The sequence below is a fragment of the Anneissia japonica genome, unplaced genomic scaffold, assembly GCF_011630105.1.
Source record: "Anneissia japonica isolate Jap-2015-1 unplaced genomic scaffold, ASM1163010v1 scaffold1005_len2656397_cov198, whole genome shotgun sequence".
Lineage (NCBI taxonomy): Eukaryota > Metazoa > Echinodermata > Crinoidea > Comatulida > Comatulidae > Anneissia > Anneissia japonica.
Genome location: NW_022683792.1, coordinates 530,212 through 544,300, shown reverse-complemented (window position 1 = coordinate 544,300; position 14,089 = coordinate 530,212). Strand labels below are relative to the sequence as shown.

The window sequence follows — 14,089 nt, the reverse complement described above, 5'->3', positions numbered from 1 at the left end:
ATTATAATATAGGGTATTTCTGTGTAATTATTAATATTCTTTAGGGATTTTAAATTTCCATTGTTTATTTTATACATTTTACTAAATGAAATCTACAGACAAAATGAATGAGATAATGTAGTATTATTAGTTCGTCGATAATTTTTGTCAACATGACGATGATCATCTGAATGAGGCTGATGGTCATCCCACTAACTTCTTGTTTGAACCATCTTGTTTTGTATGATCCTCGAACAAATTACTTTACATTTTTTTCTTGGTGGAGCCAGCCGTTGGGCTTATTTGGCTTCTCCAGACACAATTACATTTTATCTAAATGTCTTTTTTAGTCTGGTTTCCACTTCGGCATGCATTGTGAATATATCTGAATCTGAAAAAAGCAGTAATCAAACGAGGTGTTGCATTTGTGTTCTTTGCTGTCATGGAGAAGCTCGGTTTCTAAAAACCCTCTAAAGGTTTTTCACACATATCTCTAGGCATACGTTGCAAAAATAAATTACAGAGACACAAAGGAGAAATACCATTAACACATTTTATTACTTTCTTTCAACTGTTCTACATATACAGACACATTAAACACACTTTCAATTTTACAATTTGGGTAAGAAAACAATTTACTTCATTAACTGTCGGTCCTAAAACAGTTTGATGAGTAAAAAAGTATAACAGGGTGTGGAGATTTATGTGGTTCTATGGTTCGACCACCCCCTCCCCCGCCACACTCTTTTCAAGCAAATCCTTTTATGATATAGTAAACCACCACCCCTTCAAAAATCATCAAAATTGTGATAACTCCACACAAATAGCATGCTTAGCACCAGGTGAAATTTCCCCTCACCCTCAAAAGTGCTCTACCCCTGGGAAGCAACAAGACGCCTAGGCGCCTCTTGACCTCTGGACCCCATAGGACCTCCTCCACCCCCCCCCCCCCATTAAGAAATCCTGGTTACAGGCTTGAAACTCAATGTGTACTTTCTTGTGTTGCATTGTGCAAATCAAAAATAACTTTAATGATATTTAAAAGAAGCTCAATCGACAAACTCATTACATAAATCTCTCCATAACCACTATGCAAAACACATCAACTTGTACTCGTCTCAGCGGTGGCTCTAAATTTAATATTTGGTAAATATCTTATATCAAAAATATTAATTAATAGCAAACATTAAAAACAGCCCAAATCTAGTTTAAAATCCAATAATATGCAATAATCTTTGAAAATTATAACATTTGAATTATACATAAATTAGAAATGGATATTACAAAACTGATATGTTTGAAATACAATCGTGATATAGCTGACTGAAGTTTGCACCATGTATTTAAATTATTGGGCCTATTAGGCAAAACAATAATGTACGACGTTGAAAAGTATCAAAACCAGTGATTTTTGTCAATGTATGTGTCAATTACGATTTTTTTTCCAATCTTAAATGCACCATCTGTGATTCCAAAGGCACAATTTTTTAATTATTTTTTCATCCTGAAGGCATCGATTTTCACTCGAAGGCATTGCAGTTGCGGATCCAAAAATTAAAATTAAGGGGGCCCAGGAAGGGACATGTTGGGGGCTGAGGTAAGAAATTTATGCTTATGGTACTCTCAGACTTAAATTTGAATATCTTTTTCTTTTTTCTCCATTTTTTTCCAGGTTTCTATGAAAAGGTAGAGCATTAGCCTACTAAATTTAGGTATGGTACTGTATACTGTATTAGAGAGTTTTCAATGGGTAAAAATATACTGTACCAAATAATTTTAGCCCTTACACCTACTACCTATCATGAATTTTGATAAAAAAAATATCACATGGTGACGTAAGAGAAAAGCACAAAAAAATGTGTATTAAAATATATTATATTGTTCCTATTTGGGAATTCACACTAGCAAAGGGGAGGCAGACCTCTTGGAAGAAGCGGGAACCCAAAGGTTAGCCTCAGTTCTTTTCTTAGCTCAGGATTGCTATTAAAACTGGCTATAGGAGGATCAATTAATCACAGTGGTAGTGCCAGGATTTGTATGACAAGGATCCAAGATCCCCAACGGGGGGCTGATGCCCCTGACAAAAACAAAAAAAAGTGGGTGTGGTCAGAAATTGCTCAAAATCTCTCAAAAGTGTTCCAGGTGGCCCCACCACCTCGAAAAATAAAACAATTTAGGGGTTTCAAATGCTTATTTAATTGGTTTTGGGGTCTACTAATAGTAATATATGTAAAAAGTACCTACACATTGTTTTTCTCCCCAACGAATTGTGGTTTTTATAACCAGAAAAGGGGGAGGGGGAAGCTCTTCCCAACGGGAGGCCCTGCCCCCCCCCCCCCCTGCTGGCGCCAACCCTGATTATGCATTTGGCTAGTCTAGGCAGCTATAACAATTCCCTGGTCTAGGGAAGCTACCACCAGTTTAGCTCAAAACCTCTACTAGACTTGCCAAGTCCTACTGCAGTACTTATAGGTAGGTAGGTTATAGTAGGAGATGTGTTTAGAAATTGAAGCAGCACCCATCCCTAGCTAGGCTAGCCTAGTCAGGATGCCACTTTTATTGCCATAAGGTCTGGGATGCTTTAATGTTGTCATCAAAATTTACTTGTAACAAGTATATTAATGTTTGCCTATGGTGTTACCTGTTAAAGGTTAAATTTAAGGTTAAAGCTAAAGTCACTTATCAAACACTTCTTATTGTCAGCTATATTTTGATGTTAAGAATTTAAAAATTATAGTGGATTGGTAGACACAGCTAAGTAGCTCTTCACACAAGAAAAGTACATTGTTGGGAACGTGTTGTTGATATCAATTTCTGCAACATTGGTTCTATCAGATCGCCTGTAAGACAAAATGAAATACAACAATAAATTCACTGTGAAGTAGAGCTGTTAATTGGTGGTTAAAATGTTTTGGAATCTTATTAAAGAGGTCAGGGTTCAAATCCTGTAATAATCAAACTAAGCCTCTGCCCCCAATTTCACATTTTATGAGACAAATTTCTTTGATTTGCACATGGGCATAATGATGTTATATCACACCCATATATGAGAAATGACAGGTAACTATCACATAAAATTAATTAAAAAAAACTTTGCACAAAATATTAACAATACACCACAAGAAACAAAGACTAATGAACTGAGACACATTAAAGTGCAAACAAGTACTAGGTAGCATCTTGAGTGTTATACTCTATTCAGACACAAGTTTTATGTGACAAATACCAATGATTGGCCCATATTGGTATATCACATCATCATGCCTATATATGGGCCAATCACACATTGTCACATAAAACCTAACACTGTAGTGTGAACAGAGCAGTTATATGGTGGTTTTTAACCAATGAGGAAAAGCCCTATTTATGGGATTTGTATAGTACTACAGTGTTATGTCACGATACCACATGATACTACTCCATTGCTATCGTTGCAAAATGCGTTCAACAGGACGCCATTTTCTCCACTGACAAACCATTGATCCCAATTTCTAACGTAATTATTATGAGTTGTACCTTATTTTTTCTTTGTAAATTTTAATTGATGATTAAATGTGTGTTCAATAACTATATAATGCAAGCTTTTGTGTTTTTAGTACATTTTGATGGTAAAATATTAGATTTTAAAATGCATATTTCAGATAACCTATGAAGTCATTCAGGCGTAATGATGTCTGATGACAACAGAGAGCGTCACCTGGCGTCGTGACGGCACGACTGTGGTACTCTACGGCATTACTAAAGTGATATATGCCCTACCTCTGATGAGTTTCAACTGTATAACGCCTCCATTCCAACTTCGTGTTGGGCCGGTGACTGGAACCATTCACTGCAAATTCCTGGAAATAACAACACATAGTTTTAGTAATCCATAGTTGTAATAATTAATTTTGTTTAAATTTTAAATTTAGTATTTAATTGGTAAGTTGGCAACACCCATTGATGATCAAGGTTGTGTGAATCCTTATCAATTGTTCGTTATTTGATTGTGACAGTAGAAACAGGGACAAAAGATAAGCCATCATTTTGTCACTGTCATTTAGATAGATTAGGTAGCTTGATCCTACTATGGAATTAATACTCAATGTAATCCTACCATGAATGGTGTATGCATAGCAAGACTGCACTAAACATGTACATAGATTCAATGATGCTACCTTAACAAATTTCTACCCAAAGTAATTGGCCCATAACAGTCCAAAAAAAAAAATAAATAAATATAATTATTGGCAGGCAAATACATTTAAAAATAAAAAATATATAAAGCAAGTTGCACTGCACTCTCAAAGCCTGGAACAGGTATGAAAAGCAAGCAGAGCTAGTCATACAGAAGGCTTGAATATGAAGACATTTTTGTATGCAGAAGAAGGATAACAATAAATATAATTACCATATGGAATGTCTGGTAGTAGCCATTCTTAAAGAAATCTTGGCGCCTGCACCTGCGGTAACGCTTCAGCTTATTGTCATACAACTTGAGATTTTCTCTCTGCATAACACAAGTCATCTGAAACAAAAATAAATAATTCATTTGAATGTAAGATGGAGGCATAGATTTGAGGTTATCATGACCTCTTAACCAATTTCTATTGTTACTATAGTACATACATTGCAGCTCTTATACAGAACTACTTCATGAAAATCTGAACACTTTTTTTTATACCTTTATTAATGAAACTTATAGCAATGAAATATTTCTAACAGAAGACAACCAGAAAAATGAGAAATAAAATTCTGCAGCAATTTAAGGTACAATGATTACAATATCATTTCTGTAACATAATTATATTGTATTAATGGCATCAATAACGTATGTTTAAAAATGCTTCATTTGCCAAATTGTATTGTCTTTATGCATAATCATTGAAGCTGCAGGTACAGTAATTTACCTGAGGACACAAGGAAAATAGACTGTACATGCCAACCATCACGGTTGTATCTACAATATTACAAGCAGTTAATAAAATCAACAGAAGCTGTTAAAATACGCATTGTTTCTTTTTTTAAATTTACCACTAAAAATAATCAAAATAATAATCAAAATAATATTAAATCAATGTAAAATCTCACTCCCACCCACACCTTGTGACATTCCAGACAAAATATTAACACTGGAAACAAGAATTTACGTAAGTTTAAAGCATACCAAATCCCCAATCATTTTGTATTTGCCAACTTGAATGCCCTCAATCGAAGTCATCCGGGAGCGAAGCTTGGAGACAACAATGCTGGGCTCTTCAGCAGTGGTAAGCATTACTGCATGGCCTGGAAGAGAGGTATATCTTGTTAATAATGTAGCTTTTAACTCTATGATAATTAAGGAGACAGGCCTGGAAGAGAGGTATATCTTGTTAATAATTTAGCTTTTAGCTCTATGATAATTAAGGAGACAGATACGTATTGTTTACTATCGTTTTACTATCACACTCACACTATGTTTCTTATTTGTTAATACATATGACTAATACAGCAATATGTCAGAAAGAAACACGAAAGAAGCTTTTCTCTCATCTTTAAATACCAGTGGCGTATCTAGGAGATTTGAAATGGAGGAGGGGGGCTGATGGAGGCGCGAAAGTGAAGTGTGGGTCTCAATGATTAGGTGAGGGGCATGAGCTCGGAAAATATGGTGATTTGAGGTGATTTTTTTGGTTCAAATAATTTCAATTGGGGGGGGGAAACTGGGGATGCAAATCTTTTTTTGGGGGGTGTGTGCCCCTACGCATCCATCAGGCACAATGCATTTCCTCGGAATATTCCTAGTCAGGTGTGTAATTCAGCATTACCAATTTTATTCCAGGGATTAGCATTCGTCTAACCCTCACCCTCTTGATTGTAAACTCAAAGTCATACCACTGCACCACACAGCTTAAGACAATTTAAGATATTCAGATGTCACCTCGTTGTTGAGGTGGATTTGCGCTTCATATTGGTTATCTGGATGATGTCATCATACAGTCTTGATAACCCATCTCTTCCCTCATTTCAAGAACACAGTTGTGAAATGTAATAATAGTAATTAAGTCTATATAACAGCGTCAGTACCTGCCAGTGTTAGGTGCTCATGGGGGTTGTAATTATTATCCCATGTCATTGGATACACAAGCAGTCATGCATCATACCTAACCTCCTAAGCTCACTGGGGAGCATAGGAGGTTTCTTATTGGACCAACAAAAAGCTTCAAATGGAATTATTTCAAGGTATACAATACTGTAGTAGCATAAATAGTAGTATAAAGTAGTATACGAATTTATAATGCCCAGGTACTTTCAATACTCTTATATAATTGTAGTTGCTGGGCACCAACAAAAAAAAAATGCTTAATAAAATTCATAGACGACATCTCCGATATATTTTAAAAATTAGATACCCAAAAATAATTTCAAACTAATAGAGTAACAAATACATTGTCCAAACTAATTAAAAGTCAAGATGGAGTATGTTTGGTCATGTGCTTTGCATTATAATAACTTAGTTCCAGCATATAGTTCCTTGGCTTTTGCTATTAAATCTGTAAAGGAACTGAAAGGCATGGGTCATTTGAACTTTCCCTTATTGGCACAATTTTAAAAAGATATTGAATCTAAGGGGCTTAAATTAGATACATTAGGTGACTTGAGCGAAAAATAAATCATATTGGAATGGCATGATGGATTGAGGGTACTGTTACAGAATATAATTTTATTTATAGCATATTTTTTATTTTATATTTATGTTATTCTAGAAAATGTTTTAAGTTAAAACACTGTAGCTAGAAAAAAAAATTAAGTTAAACTCTATAGCTGTAAGATGTAGATGTTGGAAAAGTACTTCACAGAATATTTAACTTAGGATACAAACATCTCATTAGATTGTTAACTTACCATCAGGAAAAACTCTAAGGTACCTATAGTACTCGACAAGATGGAACGGTTTGTAAAAGTGATCCAGACCAGCCTCTCCAAAGCGGTAATACTGAATCTTGCTGATGTACACGCCATCAAACCGCAGATGAGGCCGGGAAATAAACATCAACCGCCAACTAGGAAAATCTTTAGTAAGTCTTGTTGTCTTTCCCCAGATCCTGTGATGCATAATTAAACAAACAATAACATAAATTTTTTTTTAAATATATATTTTTTTATAAATTATTATAAAAAAAAATTAATTCATTAAATCTACAATGCTTACATTTTTGAAAATAACAATAATTTTTATGTTAACATAAGGATCCTTGGTTATTGGATTTAAATTTCTTTTTTCTTTTAGTTAAAACCTATGTTATGTACTACACAAATTCCCAACCGTTACCATGAATGTATTTTAAATGCACTATAAAAAGTGATTGATTATGCATATACTAAATCTCATTACCATATAGAATACTTCTATACAAAACTGTGAAATTATACAAACTTTTCAATCAAATCATATACATACATCTGACCTATGTGTTTTATATTACATTTTTTAAAATTTTTTTTACCACTTCTTTACTCTAGATTACTAGATCTGCTCAAAACATTGTTAATTTTCAGGATAGCAAACCTTAAATATTACCTAATTTTAGAAAAAAGCCAATCACCTTTTAAATAATGATGATCAATCCAGCAAACCTGGTGTTGTCAGACCTTAGTTATAATACATAAAGTGTTTTTTGAGATTTATAAGAATAAAATCTACTTTCCTTCAGACATGAGGTATTCAAACTAGACAAACCCTACATAAATGTGTTTACCTTTTTGCTCTAATGAACATTAACTTTAACAGAATATGTACCTATTAATAATAAAACATCATTTCTTCCAATATCAACACAAATCCTACAGCATTACTTACTTTTGGCATGAAAGTCTCCATATCTCAGGGTCACGAGAACAAACGTAAAAACCTTGGGAAACGCATGAAAGCTGCTCTAAAGAACGAAGATCAAGCTCATCACTGACGACCCAGCGAAAAATATAAAGCAGTAATTCTATAGGCAGGCTAGAAATATGTGTACCCTGAAAGAAAATGGAGAAATTAGCACAGGGGAATTGACAGATATGTCATTAAAAGCACTTTAGGTTTTACATAAATTGTACATGCACATGCATAATGCATTCAATTATGTTGATTTGTACCCATAGAGATATTATATTTCTATTTCAGCACTCAAAAAATAATGTGCCTGAATAGAACAGGTGATTCCATTATTTTCTTGAGAGTATGCTGCAGTTTTCCCATCATATATGGCCTGCATATTATTAGTATTCAGGCAAAGGGCAGAGGTATGTACGCTATGGATTGACTGCTATAGTTTATCTATATTTCAAGGCGTATTAAAGGCTTAGCTCTACATGTTGTCTTGTACCATGCTTGTACTTTGTCTATCATCATTTCAGAAGACATAAAAAAATTAAGAATTACAGGTAGCTCACCACAATTTGACTCACACTACTGTTATTTAGAGATACATTTCGAACGCAATTTTAAAGGATTACATCCCCACAGAATGCTATGCCCTGTTATTTATCAGCATTTCAAGACTATAGTTCTAAGCTTTTAGTTTTACCATAGAATGATTCTTTGCATTATGCTTTGCTCTGCTGTTTACCATAGAGGTTTAGTTCTACCACTGGAATTATGTAACATTGTTCTACACAATGTTGCCTTGTACTCTGAATTTCAATGACTTTTTTTCTATAATAAAGGTTTAATTCTACACACAGCACTGATAAGCCTGGGATCAATTGTTTCCACGGTCAATTCCCTCAAATTAAATGGCTTGTTGTTGGTGCTGTCTGTCCTGCAGGAAGTAAATATTAATAAATAATAACAAGAGACTTGCAGCAAGTCTAAGTTGTTTATCTGTATATGGTTTAAATACAGGATATTGCTAACCGTCTGCTCATGTTCAGGTTCACAATGACTCTTGACGCTATCTATGGTCAAGGCGTTGAGGGCGCTAATAATGCCATCTACATCAGGGTCACTCAAGTCCTTCCTGAAAAATAAGGAGCAATAGACATTATCAACCAAACAATAAGAACGGTATCACATGATTAATACTGATTTTTTTATCTCACAAAATTGAAGTCTAAATTTCCTCATTAGCATTCCAAAAAAAACTTTGTACATTACCAATCAGTCATTGGTCATTGTACTCTTTCTAAAAATAACTAGAAGGTAGTCTCACTATATTTATTTTTCATATTTATCAGTTTCGTTCCGAATATTGTTGTATATTGTTTGTAAGTGTTCCCTAAAAAGTTGTCGAGGACCCCCTAAAGAGGAATATAAAGAGAGAAAAAAGCTTGCCAGTGACATGACCATGTAATCAGTTAGTTTTAACTTTAACATTTGACTGCAACCACATCCATAATGAAACCAAACCAATACACTTTACAACTTTAATTTCCTCCATAATAATTTTCCTTACATTTTAAATTCTTAATATAAATCCTTTATAATACTTACTCTACATCATCACTATCACTGTAACTTTCTGTTTAAAAAAAAAAAGATTTTGTTGTGGTAATTATTTTATTAACACCTACAGATTTTATAATATTTTAATAAAATAATGTGTACTAAAAGATTTACTATTTTATTATTGATACTCACCATGCAAAAAATATTGTATTAACAAGGTTTTTTAGACAGAGTACAAGCGTATCTCAAAGGGCAAGCATAATTGCTAGATGAATAATGAGCTGTAGTGAGTAGCTACATTACCTACCAGACAGCATCATGCATTATCTGTACTTGCTGCCTGATTACTATTTACTAAAAATTGTAATCACAAAAAAATAAAACCAGTACTATGTACTGCATATTTACTTAAGTACTACATACATCTTTATGAGCTTATGTATTAACAGAAGTTCACAATCTCTGTTATTTGAATTCATAAAATATTTACATATTGTGATGAAATATTGATAGTTTTTGAGCTGTTTTTGTCTAAGTGGATTGAATTGATCAAAATATGATAATATATACAGCTCAATTGGAACTTGAATGACACTAAAACTTTACTATAATATCATCCTTGTCATTGTCATCATCATCATCCTTGTCCTCATCATTGTATTTTTCATCATCATTTTCCTTTTCACTATAAATACCATTATTATTATTATTATTATTATTATTGTTACTAAAACCTACCTTAAGGGGAACTTAGACAATCGAGAAATTAGAGAACAATTTAAAAAAATGACGTTAAGGGGAAAATAACACAAAAGATGTTCCCCTTAAGTCCGACTTAGCGCATATTATTATTATTACCATTATTATTATCACTATGCTATGGTATCATTGTTATTATTATTATTATTCAATTATTATTTCAATTACCTCTATTTAATAATATTAATTTTTATCATCTTCACTACAACTAAAATATAAATATAAAACAAATATCATGTCCACCAATCATCAGTGTAAACATGGCTTACCTCCAGTCTGGTACTGAATTTTTGACTCTATATCAGGCACAAGTTTGATGGCTTGACTATAAAATGTGATGGCTTCGAAAAAAAAAGGCAACATAGATTAAATTCTTATTACTATCAACATGCCTAGCATAATAAGATCATCTTCATCATTCTCCTTCTAATTAATCATCACCATCAGCATTTGTTGTCTTCATTTTCGTCGTCGTTATCATCACCACCACCAATGTACTATCATGATCACATCATCCTCTTTCATCATTATTAGAACACTGTAAAGACAATCTACTGCCATCTTCATCAACATTATCATAATCATCTTTATGAGGCATTTTTAATGATGTCCTTACCATCGTAAAGATGGCCAATTCTTTCTGCAGCAACACCTTCCAGAAACAGCTTTTCTGCCTAAATGTTGAAAACAATGACCAAAATACAGATAAGCATTATTAAAAAAATTAAAGTAAGTGATGCACACCCATAGTGATTCAAAATTTTAAATATTTTCTATTCATCTTCATGTTTTTTTTTTTTCTTTATGCCCATAATCACAGGCCTACTGCTGGCCAGTACTTTAAGAATTAACATTAACATGAAAATAGGTCTACCTTGCACAATTTTCACCTCATTTTCCTATCCTTTTGACTGAAATGTGGAAGTTGTGGACCAATATCTAATTTTCATTTACATTTTCTTCTTTTGTGACCTGTTTTTGTTGAGCAATATATTATCTAATTTACCTTTTCTTCTTTTGTGATCTCTTCCTGGTTTTTCCCTTCCTGATCACCTTTTCCTTTCACATCAGCATTCAATTCTTCTTTCCACCGGTTGCGGAACTCCGCTAACTGCTGCTCCACACTCACCTCTTCCTTTTCTTCTTCCTTTTCATCCTCCTCAATGACAGGGATGACAAAATCACTTGCACCAGACTGAGAAGAATAAATATAAATTATGCACTTTAAAAAATTGACACTTTCAATAGAAACCAGGATCGGATGAAATGTGGATATAGATAGGCCAAAGCCCCAAAAACATGTAGTGGAACCACATAATGAATATAAAGTATATAAAGTATAGTATATAAACAACTTCCCTAATAAGAACATAGTATAAAGGTTTCCTGATGAGAGCCACTTTTGTAAATTGGATTTTTGGCAATTACAGTTATGTAACTAGGCCTAATTTTTTACCAACTTGCTAAATCATAAAATGATGTTCAAACATTGCTAAGCATGAGTTTTTTTGTTTTTTTTGTTACTTTTAATTTTTAGGAAATAAAGCCAGGCCTACCAAGCAAGGCTGACACAAACAAACACGGTTTGATCAGACAGCAGCAACTAATAATAAAGGCCTAGACTTAGGCCTGCTTAGGCTATAGAACTAGGCCTAATTGCTGACACGATGTCTATATAATGATGCCTACTCTTCCCGGAGCTGCACTAGGCCTACTTTATAATAATAGGCCTAGGCTAGGGTCTAGGTGCCTAGGCCTGGCCCTAGGTAGGGCTTTTAGGCTAAAGACTTATAGTCACTCTCACCTAATTTACTGTAATAAAATAAAATAATTCATAAAGTACCATTATACTGCTTATTTATAAGTAGCATAAAATCTCAAACTAAAAAATCACAGGTAGAATAACGGAGAACTGAATTAAAATATTTAAGATATCTTCCTACTGCCTCCATGTTATCTGCCACAAATTATTCAGGGTTGTTTTGATAAAGCGCCCTCATAATCTGGCACAGCGCACGACGACGTTTCAATATTCGCTTGAAATTGAGCAGGCCAAGACTTGATTCATTCAGGGAAATTTGTCGGGGAGAATATTTTTTAAATGTATTTTCTACATATCAGTAAACTCTAAAATGGATTAAATAAGCCTTCAAGACCCTTAATTGTAATAATTTTTGGGTCATATTTTTTGCGCCCTTGCTGGACCACTTTCGAAAGGTTTGGGCGACGCCCGACCGCCGGCCACGCCCACTTTGTTCGAACTCGTATGTGACATCGCCCTCCACCCCACCAACCCACCCTCGTCGGCGACGTCAGACTCCCTGTAGGGCAAATCCTGGAACCACCACTGTTTCATTGTCTTTCATTTCAATTTCTTGATAAGCCCTAGGCCTTTTATTTTCATTCTTACGATTTTCCCCAAGATACGGTAATTGTTGTTTTGTTGAATGGTTTTAAATTGTGTCACTTTGTTTTTGAAATAAGGGCCTAGGTCTAATTATTGTTTTATAAATTGTTAATCACTGAGGTGGTAATGATAATGATGGCAATAATATTATTATGACAGTGTTATTATTAATAATAATGCAATTATTCTAAAAGATAATAGATTTTTTCCTCCAACCACTGCTATCAAATAAGCAAGGTGGTGTGATATAGAGACATATTAAAATATGTTAATTTGAAAATCATAATGAATAGATACAATAACAATAATGATTATTATTATTCTCATTACAGTATATTGTTGGTATCGTAGCTGTTATCGGAATAGAAGCCGTAGATTTTAGACGTAGAAAGCAGGCTTAATACAATTTTCCTTGTAATAATTTTAAATGTTCTTTGTCTCTTCAAGTTTTAAACATTAATTTTGATTTTAAATTCATTCTACGAGCTTAGTCATCAGAATTGAGTCATCATAGCCATTTTGATTATGGTGAATAAAATCAATGATATTCTACCTAAATCACAAAGAATCATTAGTAAGCCTGGATATCTTCTATAGTTTTTATGAGGTGTTTAAGATGTTCAGTGAATGCGAATTTAACCTTGAAAGTCTCATTAAATTTACAGAATTAATGAAGAATAAAGAAAAAGAAGTATGCCCAAGTCTTTAAATTTCAAAATATTGTCTTTTAAACCCGACAATACAAATTGGCATGGTGTGTTTGGCACGTTTCGCCACGCCTTGCATACGTTTTTTTTACGGATCCTTGAAACATGAAATGTACACAATAAGCATGTTACATTATAAATAGTGTAACTGAGACATATGGGATTGTGACTTCAACCAAATTATATAATACTGTCGGTAGACCTATGTTGTGAAGCACATGGCTTAATCTTTAAAAACATCATTTTGTTTGTTTTTTTTTTTGTTTGTTTTTTTTGTTTGTTTTTTTTTTTATCAATAACCATGTTCACAAAACCTTATTCAATACTAAAACTGTTGCTTTAGACACTAGCCAAGTTACTCAAACCATATATACCTCCATGCTCAAACCGTGTTGCTGCCTCATATTATCATCGTTGCAATCATGTTTTTTTCATATTATTAACACATAATACATCATGGAATTTAAAGAAGTTTAACTTCATTACAGACAACGCAGAATGCATGAGTTGTATTTCCTGGTCTCATGAAATAGACATTTTCTGGAGATTGCCACTTGTGTATCCACCACCCTCCATTATTCAGTCAAAGTAGACAGGGTTACAGTCACCGTGTAGATCTGGACTGCATTTCGATCTTCAGCACGCGCTCTTGTATATGCGCTGGAAATTTCCTCTAAAAGAGTCGACAAAAACAAACATTGATATAATTTGCCATTGCTTCAAAGTTTTCCATTGACTTTAAAATCACTCCCACGTGAGGAATAATTTTCCACCTGTCGCTAAAAGGTCGAATTCTTGATATGTATGGACGTAAAATGCGACACCGCCATAGTCGATAGTCTC

General features: G+C 33.7%; 1 protein-coding gene across 1 annotated transcript; it reads right to left on the bottom strand.

The window, feature by feature from the left end:
* Nucleotides 1-514: 514 nt before the first annotated feature.
* LOC117101559 (F-box only protein 9-like) lies at nucleotides 515-12,111 on the bottom strand. The gene is made up of 12 exons (XM_033241544.1): nucleotides 11,976-12,111; nucleotides 11,139-11,327; nucleotides 10,749-10,806; nucleotides 10,402-10,473; nucleotides 9,419-9,446; nucleotides 8,843-8,945; nucleotides 7,799-7,962; nucleotides 6,844-7,043; nucleotides 5,126-5,244; nucleotides 4,370-4,486; nucleotides 3,739-3,818; nucleotides 515-2,819 (listed from the first exon to the last, which is right to left on the bottom strand). Exons 1-12 carry the CDS (start codon nucleotides 11,976-11,978, stop codon nucleotides 2,711-2,713), a joined length of 1,242 nt encoding a protein of 413 aa, XP_033097435.1. The 5' UTR covers nucleotides 11,979-12,111; the 3' UTR covers nucleotides 515-2,710.
* Nucleotides 12,112-14,089: the final 1,978 nt, after the last annotated feature.